This window comes from Pristiophorus japonicus, chromosome 5, assembly GCF_044704955.1.
Source record: "Pristiophorus japonicus isolate sPriJap1 chromosome 5, sPriJap1.hap1, whole genome shotgun sequence".
Lineage (NCBI taxonomy): Eukaryota > Metazoa > Chordata > Chondrichthyes > Pristiophoridae > Pristiophorus > Pristiophorus japonicus.
Genome location: NC_091981.1, coordinates 221596891 through 221617207, shown reverse-complemented (window position 1 = coordinate 221617207; position 20317 = coordinate 221596891). Strand labels below are relative to the sequence as shown.

At 41.5% G+C, this 20317-nt stretch overlaps 1 protein-coding gene across 1 annotated transcript in view; it reads right to left on the bottom strand.

The window, feature by feature from the left end:
- Positions 1 to 20317, bottom strand: part of mindy3 (MINDY lysine 48 deubiquitinase 3) — a 175830-nt gene that overhangs the window by 137913 nt on the left and 17600 nt on the right. Inside the window, exons 8-10 of the mRNA XM_070881329.1 lie at positions 18794 to 18873; positions 10796 to 10866; positions 5068 to 5148 (exon numbers count right to left, since the gene is read on the bottom strand). Coding sequence (XP_070737430.1) covers positions 5068 to 5148; positions 10796 to 10866; positions 18794 to 18873 — 232 coding nt within the window. The remainder of the gene's footprint in view (positions 1 to 5067; positions 5149 to 10795; positions 10867 to 18793; positions 18874 to 20317) is intronic.

Below are 20317 nucleotides of genomic sequence, written 5' to 3'. Positions count from 1 at the left end.
GCCGCACAATCCACCCCAGGATATCTGCGCTCCTCTAATTCTGTCCTCTTGAGCATCCCTGATTATAATTCACTCAACCATTGGTGGTAATGCCTTCTGTTGTCTAGGCCCCAAGGTCTCGAATCCTCTGCCGAAATCTCTCGACCGCTCTTTCCTCTTTAAAGATGCTACATAGAAAATAGGTGCAGGAGTAGGCCATTCGGCCCTTCTAGCCTGCACCGCCATTCAATGAGTTCATGGCTGAACATGCAACTTCAGTACCCCATTCCTGCTTTCTCACCATACCCCTTGATTCCCCTAGTAGTAAGGACTTCATCTAACTCCTTTTTGAATATATTTAGTGAATTGGCTTCAACAACTTTCTGTGGTAGAGAATTCCACAGGTTCACCACTCTCTGGGTGAAGAAATTCCTCCTCATCTCGGTCCTAAATGGCTTCCCCCTTATCCTTAGAGTGTCCCCTGGTTCTGGACTTCCCCAACATTGGGAACATTCTTCCTGCATCTAACCTGTCTAACCCCGTCAGAATTTTAAACGTTTCTATGAGGTCCCCTCTCATTCTTCTGAACTCCAGTGAATACAAGCCCAGTTGATCCAGTCTTTCTTGATAGGTCAGTCCCGCCATCCCGGGAATCAGTCTGGTGAACCTTCGCTGCACTCCCTCAATAGCAAGAATGTCCTTCCTCAGGTTAGGAGACCAAAACTGTACACAATACTCCAGGTGTGGCCTCACCAAGGCCCTGTACAATTGTAGCAACACCTCACTGCCCTTGTACTCAAATCCCCTCTCCATTCGTACATGAGGAACAGCAATTTTGGTGAGATACTAGAGGGCTTCAGAAAAAAGTGGACAGTTGTTAATATTTTTATTCAAGTTGCAGTGTCAACATTAAAGGGTGAAAACTGGGGGCTGAGCGCAGGCCGTTACCGCCTGATTGGAGAAAAATGGCAGCTGCCGCATTTCCGTTCGCAGCTGGTGGATCCTGCGGCGGCCGCCATTTTTGTCTGGGTGGCAACGCAGCCCAGCACTCATGGTGGGAGCCATGCTCATCATCGAGCAGGCCTTTGGGCTGCTGGAGCTGCGGTTCTGCTGCTGTAACTATCTGGGAGGAGCCCTCCTGTACTCGGTGGAGCAAGTGTCCCATTTTGTCTGGATCTGCTGCATGCTCCACAACTTGGCGATCATGAGAGTGCAGCCCTTGCCACCAGGAATGTTGGGACCACCTTGGGGCGAGGTGGAGGAGGACGGCTTCCTGTCTGCTTGCAGGAAGAGGACAGCCCGCCTCCTCTCCACAGCAGTGACTCCAGAACCATGTCTGAAATGAGTTTTGCGCACTCCTTCTGCTGATGCTCAGTCATCTCTTTGTAGTTGCTTGTGCTTCCAAGTGGAGTTCCAAGTGCACTGACATAAGGTGCTGTTGCATCAGTGCAACTCCTCTTTAAGTACTGAATAAAGCCTAGGTCAAACATGACTGGGAACTAGACTGCACCCGAGATTGGCCCACCGGTTAAGTGGGAAGTCAATGAACAGCGGTTTTGGCACTGATATCAGCACTATAATAATGTTAATGAGGACGGAGTACGAATTTTGCGTGCTACCTAGATCAGTTTGACCCGGAGTAGCTAAATAGCCGTCATGACACCAGCCGTTTTCAGACCATATCCAATTTCAACGCCTAAATTTTATCATTTTAGAAAAGCCCAAAGCATAAGATTCTATGTGCTATTCTGGCATAGATAATAGATCAACTTTAAAACCAAAGCTAGAACTGAAAGCAGATTACATCATCATGAATACAGAAATGTCTCAGTCAGAGGGGGATTACAACTGCTTCAATACTTTGTGCTGATTTGTCATTCTCTTTTCAAAATGTAAAGCATGGCTTATCTTTACCCCATTTCAAAACCTTCTCCGATCTTCCTGTGTCCCTGGTCATAACGTGCCTGATTCTTGTGAGCATCATTGAAAACCTCCATAAATGGCAGCTGACTGGAAAAATTGATGGCAAGCAACTGCAAGTTCACTTGCATGATTTGTTGTTGTTTAAAATAGCAACCTGTATTTCTGCAGTACGATTAGGCTATTTTAGTTGATGAAATTGACAACTGACCATGAGACACAAGAGGGGAAATGTCATTGCTTGTGGTTGTTAACTGCGGTATTTATAAAATGTGCAATGGTTAAATGAATGGCCAAAAAAATTAAACAGGCATTACCCGTGACTGAAGCAACGTAACACAGTTAAGGGGACCTCAGTTGAAGTATTTTAAATAGTAATAGATTTAAAGAAGTTAAAATTTTACTTTAAAACTAGTAAATTGCCCATGCACAGTTGATAATTTTTAAAAATATATTCTAGATGGTGATGGAGTTGAATAATAGACTTCAGAAATGGACTCTACAGGGGGCCCTTAGTGGGCAGAGCCTGCAAGTTCATTGTGATAATTGACGGAGCAAATTTCAATTGGAGATGCTGATGTAACAACTTACAATAGAAATGCTGACACACAAACATGACCAAAAATTACAACAAGCAAGGTTTGCAGTCAGCAAGAGCACACCCTGTGCTAGATTTTGAATTATGTACAGATAAAGTAGACTAGTAGGAGCAGAGGTCATAAATATAAGAAAGTGAAAATTACATTTTGATCAGATACTCTAAGGGCCCAAAATTCATCGATGTCCTGCCCACTGCTGCCGAGAAATGGGTGGCCATCAACTTCGGGCCCGAAGGAACTTCATGCAAAATTCCTGCGGGTTGCTGAATCTGGAGAAGAGAAGAGACAGATTTTGCAGTATTCAAGTCCAAGTTGGATGTTAGACTAAGAGACTTACTGGATTTGATTGTCTGAATGGGCTTTTATCATTCTCAACTTTTTATTGTTTTTATAAATCCTTAAGCATGTTTGTGTGTTCTGAGTTTCGATTGTTAAATTGTTTTGGGCAATAAAGCTTTTATTGCAGTTGTCTATAATCCTTGTGTCCTAACTAATCCAGATCTAACAGTCAGCTTTATGTATTGTTCCTGTAGAAGAGAAACAGGCGTAGAATTTCCTTAGGGGAGTCTTCCAATTTCTCGCCATTTGGTAAAAGATGAGCAGAAACCCTGGAAAAATGGCATAAATGGTGGTTTACCATTTCTGCAATGTTTCTGGCAATTGTCTGCTGAAATTATGATGGGAGAGTGGAGGCACTGGAGTTCCTTGTACACGAATGACTGAAAGTTAACATGCAGGTACAGGAAGCAATTAAGAAAGCAAATAGTATGTTGGCCTTTATTACAAGAGGATTTAAGTATAAAAGTAAAGATGTCTCACTGCAATTATATAGGGCCTCAGTGAGATCACACCTGTAGCATTGCATAGTTTTGGTCTCCTTACCCAAGGAAGGATATACTTGCAATAGAGGTTCACCAGACTGATTCCTTCCTGGGATGAGGGAATTGACCTGTGAGGAGAGAGTGAATAGACTAGGTCTATATTCTCTAGAGTTTAGAAGAATGAGAAGTGATCTCATTGAAACATACAAAATTCTGACAGGGCTTGACAGGGTAGATACAGGGAGGATGCTTCCCCTTGCTGGGGAGCCTAAAACCAGGGGTTACAGTCTCAGAATAAGGGGTCAGCCATTTAGGACTGAGATGAGGAGAAATGTCTTCACTTACAGGGTGGTGAATCTTTGGAATTCTCTACCCCAGAGGGCTGTGGAGGCTCAGTCGTTGAGTACATTCAAGACAGAGATCGATAGATTTTTGAATATTGAAGGAATCATGGGATTATGGGGATAGTGCAGGAAAGTGGAGTTGAGGTTGATCAGCCATGATCTAATTGAATGGTGGAGCAGGCTCGAGGGGCCGAATGGCCTACTCCTGCTCCTAATTCTTAAATTCGTATATATTGGCCTTGGAAAGGGTACAACACAGAATCACCAGAATGAGAGGCTTACATTATAAGGAAAGATTGCATAAACTTGACATGTGTAGAAGATCGAGATGCTTCGAATGTTAAAGGTGCTATATAAATACAAGTTTTAACGTAGTGAACCATCCCAAGCCACTTCACAAAAGAGTGTTATGAGTGTAAAAATTTGACATTTTAAAGTCAAAAATTTGAAAAGGATTTAATTGGGTAGGTACTGAGAAATGATTTCCTCTGGTGGGGGAAATCAAGAACAAGGGGACGCAGTTTTAAAATTAAAACAAATGTAGTAGAAATTTGGAACTCTTTACCGCCCCTCCCTAAAAAAAAGGCCATGGATGCTAGGAGAATTAGAGCTTTCAAGACTGAGATAGGTAGATTTGAGTAGGGTATCATGGAACAAAGGCGGGAAAATGGAGCGGAGGTGAAGATCGGTCATGATCTAATTGAATGGTGGAGCAGGCCCGAGGGGCTGAATGATACATTTAGGAACAGGTTAAGCCAATGTTTCTAACAGCCCCACGATCTCTACCAAGATGGACAGCAGCAGTAATATCATAGGAACATCATCTGCAAGTTTCCCCGACTTGGACATATGTTTATTCATCATTGCTGGATTTAAATCCTGGTATTCATTACCTAACACCATTCGGGAGCATCACCACAACAGGACTGCAGCAGGTCAAGGCAGCAGGTCACCAACACCTTCTCTAGGCAAGTGATTGTAAGCAAGTTTAATCATACCACCATCACCCACATTCAGTGAACAAATAAAAAGGAAAAAAGGGACTTGGAAACAGAAATGGGTGTCTTTCTTAAACCGATATCTAAGTTTCTGCATATGGAACATTTCTCAACACTGTCTTCATTTAATCGGTTAACTCTTTACCAATGACCAACATATACATTTTTAGTTCTATGATGAAATAAAACTCAAAATCAATTCACCTAGTTATTCTCACCCATATCCAATATTGCAACTGCTATTGCTTTACAAACAGTGCAGAACATGGCAGAACTTTTGGAAAAAAGCTAAATCTGTGCTCCAACATATTGGATTATTATTCAAACCAGAGTTGTTTCCCCTTTAAAAACATGAAAATGAACCACAGCAGTGTTTATCTGATTTAATCAGAGCAGCTAAGGTTACCTTTGCAAAGAATACGGTTAGATGAGTTTCACTGCCAAGTATCCAAACGGGAAATTTTGGAGACTTCAGGTATGCTCCAACCTAAAAGTGAATTGAAGACAGTTAAAACAATGCAAAGATACATTACATGCAATATAGGACCTCTACTAATGAGATATATCCAAACAAACCTCATTTAATATTTTTCTACAGCTCAAGTTACCTCAACACTTGACATTAGGGATGTGAACAGTTAGTTAAAAATACAGGCCTGCAAAGTAAGAATGGGGCCTATTTTTAGTTGCTGAACATGCTAATAAATATTTAATACGTGTCAAATTAACTTCCAACAGAAAAATTGTTCCAATGTTCAGGACAATCATTCGAAACTAAAAGCGCTTAATTAGCACTTTTGGAGAGCAACACTAGCACCTATCCAAAACGGGATATGCACCATTAATCCCACTATAGCTGAAATTATCCAATAATTGATCTCCCAGATCACTGAACATGGCAAGTCAGGGAATGCAATTACTCTCGTCTGTGGTATCTCATGGCTGTATCTCTTATTCGGTTCCCGTCTTTATTTCTCTTATGCTTCTTTCATGTTAACGTCTCTGTCCTCTTCGGCTTCTTTATTATTTTGGGTGGGTAGGTACGAGGTATGCAGTGCTGTGATGTGGCAAACTAAGGGGCCATCAATGGTTGTAAGCTGCATTTAGAACGGAGTTGCGGAAACACATGACCCTCAGTGGCTCCCTTCCCAGCTTCCCCCCCTCAATTCATGATACTTCTCTACTCTCTGTTGCCATTGCATCTTTTAGCCCATTACATTTCGGCTATCTCCTCCTCTTACTACTACTCACTCATTCCCATCACTGGCATTACAACTTCCCCCTCAAAATTATCCGTTCATCCTCTCACTTACTTGCTCCACTGTCAAACATCTTATCTTTAATGCTCCATTTTCATCCCCCATTCCCACTCACTCTCCCAGGTCAGGTGGCAAGAGACTAGACACCCCAAAACCTTATTTCCCCTCTTCACTCTCCCAGATTTCCTGAGGTTCTGCTTGCTCTCAAAACTCAACTTACTATTTTAAAAAAATAGATTAGAATGAGGAAATACACTGTCTGCCCCGTTTGTTTCTCTTGCATCCTCTCTCAAATGTAAGGAATTACCAACTACCTTTCTTAACAGACAGCAAAACATAGGTGGATAATTAGTTTGCTTCAAAATTCATTCTTTTAAATGAACTAACATCAAGTCTCTCTCTCAATGCATTTTGCAATGTATAGAATACAATTTACAATAGTGTGTAATCAGAAGATATCTTTTTAAAAAGGCTGTCTGTGAGAATTAGAAAAGAAAAAAATTCTAATTAAACTTCCTCAATAAAAGATTTTGGGTTCTGATTAAATAAAAGGTCATTGACCTCAAACGTTAACCCCATCTCCATTTCTCCACAGATGCTGCCTAACCTGTTTCCAGTATTTTCTGATTTTATTTCAAATTTCCAGCATCAACATTTTGCTTTTTAAAAAAAAAAATTGCCCTCTTGATTTTCCAACATCACACAAAAGACATTTCATAGAATCAATATAAACCAATCATTCTGTTGTGATGTATACATTTTTTGATTTTATTTGTTCAAACCCTTACTTTAGACATTTGGGTTGGATTTTCGGCTTTTTGCCCGTTTTCGGGCGCAAATCGCAGTGAAATGAAAATTTTAGCGGCAGGTTAGCGTTAGCGCCAGAGCGCGCAACTTTCGCCAAATGAAAGTTCACGACAGGCGTCAGCGCTAACCCCGGCGTTGCACCACAGAATTTGTGCACCAGAGCCGATAATTCCGACCATAAAAAAAAAAAAATCATCCGTTCTGCGCATGCTCAAATTTTTTTCTCTTCTTCCCACACTTCTGGTCTGCTATATGATCGCAAATGCTAATGCAGGGCGCGGCCGCGCGCATGCGCAGTACACCCGGGGCTGAATCAGCCATTTTATTATTCGATTTTGATGATGGAGGAGAGGACAGCAAACAGCGTGCCAGGCAATTTTCACAAAAGGCAAACGAAGCTCTTGTGGGGGCTGTGGAGAGATGGCAGGAACTACACAGGAGGGGTGGTTCTAGACCTCTGCAAGCCATTTTTAAACAGAATCTGGAGGGAGATTGCTGAGGAGGTCTCTGCCTCAGAGTGGCCAGAAGTGGGAAGCAGTGCCGGAAAAAGTTTAATGATCTTTGTAGGGTTGTTAGAGTACAATTTTTATTGATGTACTCCTTTATTACTTAAATTATAAATCTGACACTTTGTTCTCATGCTGTTGCTGTCTCTCAGCACTCTGTGGGTCGCCTCCTAAAATGCATGACGCATAGGTAGGCTTAGTGTGGCATCCAATTTGTCATGAATGATCTTTACATATTAAGATTGCTTTCTGAGATCTCAAGATGTTTCCGCACTTTGATGTACTCCTGATGCACCAGGTGCGGACAGGCGGCGGTCCGTCTCAGACCCCCGCTTGCACAGGGCAAGTCCTGCACACTGCCTGGACTGGGCTGGGGCAATGTGATGCAACGTCTGTGGACTAGGGTTGGGGCAAAGAGATACAGTGTCTCTGGACGAGATTATAAATGGAGTAGTGGCAGTCCCTCAAATGAGCCAGCGTTACGTGACCTTCATGTCACCCTGCCCCCTCCCCTGCTGCTAACCACTCGTCTGTTGCTTTCTACTTCCAGATGACCAATCACAGGTGCCGCATCCCTCCAATCAATCTTCCACGTCAGGCCATCATGCAGGAGGAGGAGGAGGAAGAGCAGATGACAAAGCAGCCGACCACGGTGGGGGGGGGGGGGGGGGGGGGCAGATGCACTCTTGTAAGATACACCTATTTTTCTTGAAACAAGGCACAGGAAGAGGCCACAAACAAACTGTTTTAAAGTAAAACAAACTGTGGGACTACCTGGGAGTGGAACAGGCACCAGTCTGAGGCAAGTGGTGACTCAAGGTTGATCAAGGACAACACTTGGTTATGCATACAGACAAAGACATTGATACCCCAGAGAATACAAGTCTGCAAGAAAACCAGGAGTACAAAGGACCCTACGAAATGCACATTTTTGGATAACAGAGCATTTAGCATAAGGAGTTATCTTTTGCACTGTCGACTCAGTGTGCAAATTAGTAGCCATTCAAACTCATCACCACAGCTAGTTAAACAAATCACCACATCGATAGTCGGATCTCGGCCCAGCAGGAAACTTATTCATACTATGGATATAAATATACGAACACAGAGATACACAAGAGGGTAACAAAGGAAAGAACAGAAATAGGAGGAAGAATGAAGGAAGGAGGACAAACACAACACTGCAGAAAACGGCCAGAAGAACTAGCAGGCCACGGAATCAATGGCCGCGAACCCAGGGATGGTGATTGTATGTCTAAAGTCAATTTCTCTCAGCAGTCTAGTCCTGCAGTTTTAGTCGGTTTTTGTTGCATAATAAAACTGACACTGGGTTAAGCCTAAATTTTGCGCCACGTGTTGTCCTTTCCCTATAAAAGGTCCGAGGTCTAAGAATCAGAGTAGAGTGAACAAAACAAACACCATACAGAATTGGCGACCCGCGGCGGCATGACCTCGGCATTGGGAATAGGATCACAGACACAAAACCAGGGCAAGAACCCCGAGGGAGGCTTGGTTAAGTCGAAGGTCGGCTAAGGTAGTCAAAAAGGATCTTTTAGGGGCAGCTAGAGCAGCCAGCAGAGAAAGGAAACAGTCTTGGGTAGGCTGGAGTAATCCCGGGCTGGCTAGGGTAGCCCCGCCGGCCCGAACAGCTCCTCCGCGGCGGGGCCCTGCCGTCCCCTGCCCGACGACCTCATCAATGGGGCCGGCAGCCCGAATAACTCCTCAGCGGGGACCCCCCCCCCCCGCCGCCTGATGCTCCGGAATCCGGAAATATCTGAACCCGAGCTCGGTCCCAGATTCTTGACACTGCACCTGTACTGGAGTAACTATTTTTCAATGAAATGCATGCCCAAAGAACAGAATTTAATAAAGAATAGATTCTTTCCTCAAATCATTTTAATGCATGGTACAAATGCAGATTAACATATTTGGTTTATGGCATTGACCAGAATTAACCCATAGACAGCATTCCGAGAGAAACACAGCTGAGATTGGAAATTTAGGAACTGGAGACTTGAACCTGCATCCCATCAGAGTAGAACATCACATTTGAACACTACCTTCCATATAAAACATATTCACTTTCTAAAAGTTAAAATATGATGGGAGTTACAAAATAAATGAAGCACAGATCTGTACAAAGTGCTTTGCCTGCTCCACTGAAAGATTTTCTAAGGCCAAGAGGAAAGGTGGCAGTCTTTTTAAACCACTGCTTCAAAAAAAAAAAGTATTTTCAAAATTGATACCAGGAAAAGCTGTAGGGCAAATTATTTGTCTATAATTGGTCAAAAATGTTCAGTTGTTTACACTTTAAAATATGTTGCGCCAAATGCTTTAACACCAAACATTTTTTCGCAGTTTAGTAAAAGCTAAGGATTAGAACATTAAAACAAAATTTAATTAGAATAGACTAGTTACCCAGTGCCATAATCAGTTACCCTCAAGTATAGCACTTACTTGCAAATATTAATGACCTTGAAAAAGCATCCCCACTGCTGTGTGATTCTCACCCCCACCACATATTTTCAACCCTTAGTGGTGCTTGTAAGAATCGTAAGTTCCAGAATCCCAATTACTTGGCTTTTGAGGGATTTGCGTTATTAATTAGAATAGAACAGTGTCCCAAAAGCTAAAATAGCAATTATCGGAACTAAAAATATTCAAGTTTCGTTTTCTCATTCTGTTGAAAAGGTACATGTTCACAAGAACCAGTAAATAAGTTACTTTATTTATCTCTATTTTGTATTCTAATCCATACACAATCAGCTACAGAATAAGAAGAAGTTTGTTTTGGATATCAATGGTTATTGTTACTTAGTACACACAGTAAACATTTTGGAAAAATACTCGATATTAAAAAAGCTGGGGCCCTAAGCCACTGTGTACACATTTTGGAGTTGGATGGGGGTTCTAAGTAAGATGAACAATGCTGGTGAAGAGCAGTAGAACACGTTTACCACTTTTGGTACCCAGTGCCATAATCAGTTACCCTCAAGTATAGCACTTACTTGCAAATATTAATGACCTTGAAAAAGCATCCCCACTGCTGTGTGATTCTCACCTCCACCACATATTTTCAACCCTTAGTGGTGCTTGTAAGAATCGTAAGTTTCAGAATCCCAATTACTTGGCTTTTGAGGGATTTGCGTACCAACTGATTTTTTAAAACTCATCACAAATTGTAACAGTCTTACAAAAGGTTAGCTCCTAAATCAGCACTACGGCATCCAGAGTGGTTTGATGTGGATTATAGTACTCTTCACCTATGTTTCTTTTCCCAAGGATTCCTAAGAGTTGACAAGGTTGTAGGCAGTTATTTTACGAACTAAATCTTTTAATCTGTCAAACATTTGCATATAATACATGGTTTTGTTTTATTTCTGGCCCGATAACTTTTCTACTGCTTCAGGTCCAACAGATTAAAAGTGCAATTCTTAAGCACTTCTCCTGATGTGGTGTATGTAGGAAAATCAGCTTGTGTCACCAACAGGAAGGGGTGTAACTTTAAAATTGTATCAAAAATTACTTCTGCACTGCAAATCATCAAGTTCCAAGTGCTTACCTTACAATACCGCAAAGACTCCATTAAAGTCAGAAAACCGACAGTGGCTTGATTTCTTATACCATGGAGTTCTGAAACAAAACAACGATGGCACTCAGAACTCTTATACAATGATTTCCAGGATTAAACAAAATTGCCCAAGCTCAAAATAAACTATAAAATCATAACATTCAATTTGTGAATTGATATTTTATATAAAAATATTTTTTTTAAATTGCAGGCCTTGGAAAAGTAACATTATTTACAGAACACGATTAGCTACAAGTGCAGTCAAAGCAAACACTTAAAAAAAATTATGGAATCCTGAATTTGGTACTCAAGTTTATAAGCCTTGCTTTGAGAATTAGCAAAGGGAATTAAATACTCAGTTCTCTCATAAGGAAAAGAATGATCACTCAAACAGTAGTGACACATCTGTAGCTCCATTTTTAGAGAGACAGTTTTAATGGTTTTCAATAATTACAACTTGTTTTAAGATAGCGGAGAGAGTATTAGCTGATCAGTAGCTGGAATAGTGCTTGAAGCCATGACACTGATCTATTTTAACAACTCAATGCTTTAATGCAAGGCAGAAGGGTTGATATTGGGGAAGGACAAAATAAAATGGGCAAAGAGCCTTCATCAAAATTTGACTTGTAATCTTGTACACTCCCCCCCCCCCACCCAAATTAATACTCCTCCAAGCTAATCATTAATAGGTGTGCAAAAATGTCCCAGAATGCTTACTGCAATTTCCCTTCTTTATGGGACTTGACTGGATGCACCCTATGTTGGTGCAACTGAAATGATATAGTATGGAACACTTCAGGTGCCAACTGTTCACACCATGCATCAGGGCTCCAATATGTTGCATTTGTGCTTTTAACCACCACCTTATGCACAAGGTAATGTCCCAGGGATCAAAAAAAGCTCAACAATTTTATTCTTTAATAAAGTATTGATGACATTCACAGGATACATGCTCAACAATGTTTTACAAATAAAACAGCAAGCTGACCATAGCTGAAGAATCTGCGCTGTCAAGTGACAAAATGGGACCAACAAAATATACACACCCAAGTAGACAACTCAAAGTATTGAATCATTAAACAAAATGAATTAAGTGACTTAATCCAATGCACAAGCAACAAAATACTGCCTCTAATCTTACAGCAATAATGAAGAAATACCTTAATAGATATATAATGCTCCAATATAAACAAAAATATATACTGCAAAAACTTCACCAGCTCCCCATTATTGTAGGTTTGTTTCATTAAATGGTTGAACCCTGACTGGACACCTTAAAAAAAGGCACATAACACACTGATAGAAACAATTAAATGAACTTTGAAAAAGGTCATCTTAATATATGTCATTCAGCAGACAATCAGAAATCTTTTAGAAAATCAAAAGCAATTAAAGAAAAAATTACTATTGAATGTCAAAATTCAATCAGTAACAAGTTCCAGCTTTCAGGGACTAACCTCCCAAATGCAGTGTGCTTTTAATGAACGAAGCGCTGGTTAAAGCACAAGCAAGAACCTCTGGTGCCACCTAGAGGTCAAATATAACTTTTCAATAGGTCAAAAGTTTTTTAACTGTTATTTTGAAAACAATAACTGATACAATTTTTGCAAAGGAGTGAGCAACAGCCATTATCTTGTTGAATGGCAGAGCAGGCTCGAGGGGCTGGATGGCCTACTCCTGTTCCTAATTGTTAGTGGCAAGAGTATTGCAATATGGCTCACTTGTAAAATGTTCCTTCTCCCCGTTTTCAGAAAAGATGACAACTCATGCGGAGGTATAGTTCAACAGTTAGTAACTAATATCTTGCCCAAGTATCTACTCATTATTTATAAATCTGGACAGCAAAGAGATTATTTCAACCTGTGGGCCATTGCATCTGAGCCTAATCCTAATCAACAGAAAGCGTAGAGGGGGAGAAAATTGTCCATCAACTAAGCGGATAGCAATATTCCCCATTGCCACCCCAACTCAGATTCTTGCTTCGTACAACTGTCAAACCATACCACATGGTACAATTATCCATAAAACCAGTATCTATTAAAATCATTTTTACAATAATTTTCTTTTCCATTAGCCAACATATAGGCATCATAACAATTACAGGTTGAACCTCCCTTATCCGGCATCCTGTGTCGATTGAAGGATTTTGCTGGATATGGGGAGGTCAGCGGCCCGAGGCCGGGGAGGGAGGAGATCGGCGCCCCAAGCAGGCACGAAGTGTCGGCGCGGCCCCAAAGTCGGAGTGGAGGTTGACCACGTTCTGTGCATGCGCCCCCGGAATCATGCCGGACTAGGGGTGATCCCAGATAAGAGTGTCCCAGCCTGTACCCATATTCCATAAATTAGGATAGTGAAAGATATTTTAATATTTTGATTTGAGGTTCAATCCCCCATACCAATTTCCTTCTCTCCAAAAAGGTGCTGCGTTTTTAACCTACATATCGATTGGTCAAATCAAATCGCACGGGATAGCCTTGAGGAGGAATTCATGGAATGCATACGGGATTGTTTCTTAGAACAGTATGTTACAGAACCTACAAGGGAGCAAGCTATCTTAGATCTGGTCCTGTGTAATGAGACAGGAATAATAAACGATCTCCGAGTAAAAGATCCTCTCGGAATGAGTGATCACAGTATGGTTGAATTTGTAATACAGATTGAGGGTGAGGAAGTAGTGTCTCAAACGAGCGTACTATGCTTAAACAAAGGGGACTACAGTGGGATGAGGGCAGAATTGGCTAAAGTAGACTGGGAACACAGACTAAACGGTGGCACAATTGAGGAACAGTGGAGGACTTTTAAGGAGCTCTTTCATAGTGCTCAACAAAAATATATTCCAGTGAAAAAGAAGGGCGGTAAGAGAAGGGATAACCAGCCGTGGATAACCAGGGAAATAAAGAGTATCAAATTAAAAACCAATGCGTAAAAGGTGGCCAAGGTTAGTGGGAAACTAGAAGATTGGGAAAATTTTAAACGACAGCAAAGAATGACTAAGAAAGCAATAAAGAAAGGAAAGATTGATTACGAAAGTAAACTTGCGCAAAACATAAAAACAGATAGTAAAAGCTTTTACCGATATAGAAAACGGAAAAGTGTGACTAAAGTAAATGTTGGTCCCTTAGAAGATGAGAAGGAGGATTTAAGAATGGGAAATGTGGAAATGGCCGAGACCTTAAACAATTATTCTGCTTCGGTCTTCACAGTGGAAGACACGAAAACCATGCCAAAAATTGCTGGTCACAGGAATGTGGGAAGGGAGGACCTTGAGACAATCACTATCACTAGGGAGGGGGGGGGGGGGGGGGTAGTGCTGGACAGGCTAATGGGACTCAAGGTGGACAAGTCCTCTGGTCCTGATGAAATGCATCCCAGGGTATTAAAAGAGATGCCGGAAGTTATAGCAGATGCATTCGTTATAATCTACCAAAATTCTCTGGACTCTGGGGAGTACCATCGGATTGGAAAGCAGCTAATGTAACGCCTCTATTTAAAAAAGGGGGCAGACAACTATAGGTCGGTTAGTTTAACATCTGTAGTGGGGAAAATGCTTGAAGCTGTCATTAAGGAAGAAATAGCGGGACATCTAGATAGGAATAGCGCAATCAAGCAGATGCAACATGGATTCATGAAAGGGAAATCATGTGTAACTAATTTACTGAAATTCTTTCAGGATATAACAAGCATGGTGGATAGAGGTGTACCGATGGATGTGGTGTATTTAGATTTACGAAAGGCATTCGATAAGGTGCCACACAAAAGGTTGCTGCAGAAGATAAAGGTACGCGGAGTCAGAGGAAATGTATTAGCATGGATAGAGAATTGGCTGGCAAACAAAGCAGAGTCTCGGGATAAATGGGTCCTTTTCGGGTTGGAAATCGGTGGTTAGTGGTGTGCTACAGGGATCGGTGCTGGGACCACAACTGTTTACAAGATACATAGATGACCTGGAAGAGGGGACAGAGTGTAGTGTAACAAAATTTGCAGATGACACAAAGATTTGTGGGAAAGCGGGTTGTGCAGAGGACACAGAGAGGCTGCAAAGAGATTTAGACAGGTTAAGCAAATGGGCTAAGGTTTGGCAGATGGAATACAATGTCAGAAAATGTGAGGTCATCCACCTTGGGAAAAAAAAAGTAAAAGGGAATATTATTTGAATGGGGAGAAATTACAACATGCTGCGGTGCAGAAGGACCTGGGGGTCCTTGTGCATGAATCCCAAAAAGTTAGTTTGCAGGTGCAGCAGGTAATCAGGAAGGCGAATGGAATGTTAACCTTCATTGCGAGAGGGATGGAGTACAAAAGCAGGGAGAGGTCCTGCTGCAACTGTACAGGGTATTGGTGAGGCCGCACCTGGAGTCCTGCGTGCAGTTTTGGTCACCTTACTTAAGGAAGGATATACTAGCTTTGGAGGGGGTACAGAGACGATTCACTAGGCTGATTCCGGAGATGAGGGGGTTACCTTATGATGATAGATTGAGTAGACTGGGTCTTTACTCGTTGGAGTTCAGAAGGATGAGGGGTGATCTTATAGAAACATTTAAAATAATGAAAGGGATAGACAAGATAGAGGCAGAGAGGTTGTTTCCACTGGTAGGGGAGACTAGAACTAGGGGGCACAGCCTCAAAATACGGGGGAGCCAATTTAAAACCGAGTTGAGAAGGAATTTCTTCTCCCAGAGGGTTGTGAATCTGTGGAATTCTCTGCCCAAGGAAGCAGTTGAGGCTAGCTCATTGAATATATTCAAATCACAGATAGATAGATTTTTAACCAATAAGGGAATTAAGAGTTATGGGGAGTGGACGGGTAAGTGGAACGGAGTCCACGGCCAGATCAGCCATGATCTTGTTGAATGGCAGAGCAGGGTCGAGGGGCTAGATGGCCTACTCCTGTTCCTTCTTATGTTCCAGAAATAAGTGATTAACACAGGCACCACACCCCTTCTGGTACCTCCTGCCAAGTGGGTAAAATTCATTTGTGAACCTCAAAAGTACTAACCAGATATTTATGCAGTGAGACATTGTACTCAAGCCCAACTCTTTCCTCAAACAAACATTCACTTCCTCCTGGAAGTCATGGGATAGCTGTCAGGAGCAAGACCCCAACCAATTTTTCCCTCCCTAATCCAGGTACCAATGGTAGAGAGATTAGCAAACTCCCCAAGCCAAGATTGAATCTATGTCCTTCCAGATCTGTGCAAGGCAGCGACTTACTGGATAAATGAACTGAACATTAGGGTGGACATATTGATGCTTTTAGTGAGTAGTTTTTTTTTTAGGTTAATGTTTAATAAATCCTTGAATAATTTGGATCTTCATTCTTCACTGCACTGTTCAAACTGTCCACTTTGGACTACTTAAAAACTGCTGGCTATTTTCAAAAGAGCCTCAAGATCACAAAGATATCGATGAAGGCCGTCTTTCATCTTGTCTATACAGAAAACAAACTACAAGCCCATATCACAGGATTCAATTATGTCCAGCTCTTTGACAGAGCTATCCAATTAGTCCTACTCACCCGCTCCTTCCCCATAGCCCTGAAAATGTCTCCTTTTTAAGTATATATCTACTTCCCTTTTGAAAGTGATTATTGAATCTACTTCCACTACCCTTTCAAACAGTGCACTCCAGATTGTAATGACTCACTGCATAAAAATAATTCTAATTCTCCTTTGGTTCTGTTGCCAATGACCTTAAATCTGTATCTCTGGTTACTGACCCTCATTACAGTGCAGAAAGCTTCTCCTTATTTACCCTATCAAAACCCTTCAAGATTTTGAATAACTATTAAATCTGTCCTTAACCGTCTGTGCTCTCAGGAGTAAAATCCCAGCTTCTTTAATTTCTCAACATAACAGTCATTTCTCATCTCTGGTACCCATTCTAGTAAATCTCCTTTCCATCCTCCCAAGGCCTCGCCATCCTTCCTAAAGTGCAGTACCCAGAAGTGAACACAATACTCTAGTGGAGGCCTAACCATTGATTTTTGAAACTGCTTAGCCTAACTTATCTGTAATTAGGTTTCCTCTACCATTAATTGAGCTGACTTACATTTTTTAAGAACATATTTTGTTTGAGTTTGACTTTACAGATTTGATAACTCGCCTCACTGCAGATTGGTACAGTTTAAAAATTGCATGCAGTTTCTGAATCCAGGTCATGAATGTCAATTAAATACAATAAGGATCTTAACACTCATGCCTGGAGTACTCTACTCCCGCTGCTTCCTATTGTCTTGCCTAATTCTTATCTATTTCCTAATTTTTACCTTGAATTTCTACTGTTTCAAGCTTATGTAATAACCTTGCAAGTTTGTCAAAAGCTTTTTGAAAGCCCCGGTAAGCCACATCATAAGGCTTTTCACAGTCCGCTTTGAATGCTACTTCCTCAAAAACAGCAGGGAAGCCGGTCAGGGAGGATTTTCCTCAAGCTGACTGCTGTTTATTTGATCATACAGGTAAGACTCAAGATTATTCCCCAAGAATCAGTTCTATAATTTACCTGGTATAGATTTAAATCCAGGTCAATTATTTTGAGTTAAATCAGAGAAATAGCTTGAATATCTGTTTGGCTTTGACCTCTATCCTTCAGTCATCAATTACCACTCTTTTTCCTCTCAAAGTCCTTGAACATCTAATTGACTCCCAGCTGAGAGCCAGTTTCTCCCACAAGCATGGTCAAATCCCTCCAGTCTACCTTCTGCTCTTCACACTCAACAACCCGAACCAAGATCATAAACATCTTCTGTGGCAATGACAATGTGCTTCCTCATTCTCCCTGGTCTCGCCACAGCATTTGAGATGGTTGAACACGCCATTTCTCCTCCCAATTCCTCTCAATCATCATTCAGCTCCATAAATTGCTCTCGTATAGGTTCCATTTCTATCTAACCAAATGCACCTAGTGCATCTCAATAGCTTCTATCCCCTTCCCCGCATGGTTATATTTGAAGTTCCCAACAATCTATCCTTGAGCCACCTCCTCACCTACATGCCGCCTCTCAGTATCAACAGAAGGCATGGGATCAGCTTCCACAAATATGCCCATAATAGCCAGCTCTAACTTTCCAATCTGCCCGATAACCTTGACACTGCAACACTGCGCACCAGTCAATATTGGTTGAGTCACTTCCAGCTCAACTACTGAATCCCTCATACAACTTTGTAACCTCCAGAGTCATCAACTCAAATTCTCTTTGTTAACCTCCTTTTCTCCACTTTCCATAAACTTCAACTTGCTCAGATCTCCACTTGCACATTACCCTTCATTGACTACACTGGCCCCTCATACCCAGTGTTAAATTTGAAAGCACCATAATTAAATCTATCCATGGCCTTACTCCATTCCTTTGTGATCGCCACCACCCTAAATCCCACCCCAAATATTGCTTTATTTTGACTTAACTTTTGTGTGCACCCCCTCCATAACCCCAGCATTGGCAACAGAGCGTTTAGCCATATGGCTCCTCTGGAATCCTGCCCATAACCTCTCTGCCTCATGTTCTCCCCAAGCCTCTTAATTTCCATCGCATTTAAAAAGTTCTCAAAACCCAATCTCTGAACAAGCTTTCGGTTACCCCACCTAACATATCACTTCTGAGCTTGGCATCTGCTTTCTTTATACCTGTGAAGTGCATCAGGATGCCCTTTACATTAAAGATACTATTTAAATGCAAGCTGCTGTTCTTTCATTCATCCGCATTGATTTCTGTTCAAGCCACAGATGCCTACACTAGCCTGTGAGCTCAATTAAAATCCGAACTGTAGTACCTAAACAAAAACTGCGCATGCTGATTCAGTTCAATTGTGTCAAAATGTTTCCACACTAGTTTACTGTCAATCTTGTAATTTGTATCACTATTTAAACAAAAATATTCAAATATAAATATCGACAGAGCGAATCAATAGAACACATTAAAATTAACTGCAACTGCATGGAGTTATATGGTGAGAATCTTCTGAAGGAATATACATTTAACAAATACAGACTTACTCATTCCAGAACACTCTCTGTCGCCATCCCATACATTCAGGACTGCATATCCAGTTAGCAGTAAATTGATTAGGCTTTGGCTGAAAGAGAAAAAATTCAGGTCAAGATTCCAAAAGAAAATGGGGAAATTATATATATATTTTTTTTTAAATCAAGCAACACTAATTCTCCCCAGTTCAGCACAGCCAACCCTCCTCCAAACTCGGATATAAATGATGGAATAAGATCTTACTCAAAAAACAGGCCAACGAGTCGAGAGGTGTACACCAAAGTGCAGAGGTAGTGAAGGTGAAAAACAAACGTTAGGCAAATAAAAGCAGAATGCCTGTTGAATTTCAGAATACTATTACTGTGTGCACAGCCAGATACTTAGCATTTCTAAACTTTCTCTGGTAGCACCCTGGTCAGCCCAAATGGGGTACCGACTGCATTTTTCCATGAATGCATTAACCAGAGGAACTCAAACACCATGGCCTCCTCAATAAAGCCCTTAATATAACCACTCTTAATTAGCAGTCAGGAGAATTGTAAAATAAAAACAAAGATCCTTTTATTTATAAAATAGGTGGAATCATGGCTTGTGTATTGTAGGCGACAAGCTACTTTCCATATTGTTTGTAGATAAGTGACCAAAGGAACCCCCACCAACCCCTTCAAAAAAAAGTGTCATTGCAATCACCGACCAAAATTCAAGAATGTCTAAAAAGTAAAGAACCAGTCAGCAGCCAGTGTTATCCATAAATTTAATTGGCCTCCAGATCAGCCATCTTCCTATTATCAGTGAAATGAGAGGAGCCAATTGTGCCTTCAAACAACATTTACCCTCCAATAACCTGCTTACAGATGCTCAATTCGGGTTCCACCAGAGAATCACTCTGCTCCAAACCTCATCATAGCTTTCATCTAGGGCATGCAAGATCTGAATGCTAGAGAAGAGGTGAGAGTAACTGCTCTTGACCAAGGAGCCCCAGCAAAACTGAGGCCAATGAGGGTCAATGGTAAAACCCTCCAGTGGCTAGGCAGATCTAACAGCAAAGATAGTTCCAGCTGTCAGAAGCCAAGCAAACATTGTAGCCCCTGGCTATTGGTGGAGTTCCTCAGGCAAGTGCCCTCAGACCAACCATCTTCAGCTGCTTCAACAATGACCACCTTCATCAGATCAGGAGTGGTGATATTTGCTGACAACGCCACCATGTTCAGCTCCATTCTCAACTTTTCCGATAATAAAGAAGCCTATGCCAGTCCAACCTTGAACCTGGACAACATCCAAGTTTGAGCTGACAAGTGAAAGATAACATTCAAGCCACACATGTCAGGTAATGAAAACCTTGAACCTTGAACAAGAGAAAGCCCTGCCATCTTCACCATGACCATCAACGGTACCAGCATCACCAAGTTCCCCAACATCAACAACCTGATGGGGTGGGAGTCTCAGTGACCAGAAGCTTAAATGCATCAGTCATATCACCAACATGATTACAAAAGCAAGGCAGAGACTGGGTACTCTACAATGAGCAGCTCAAT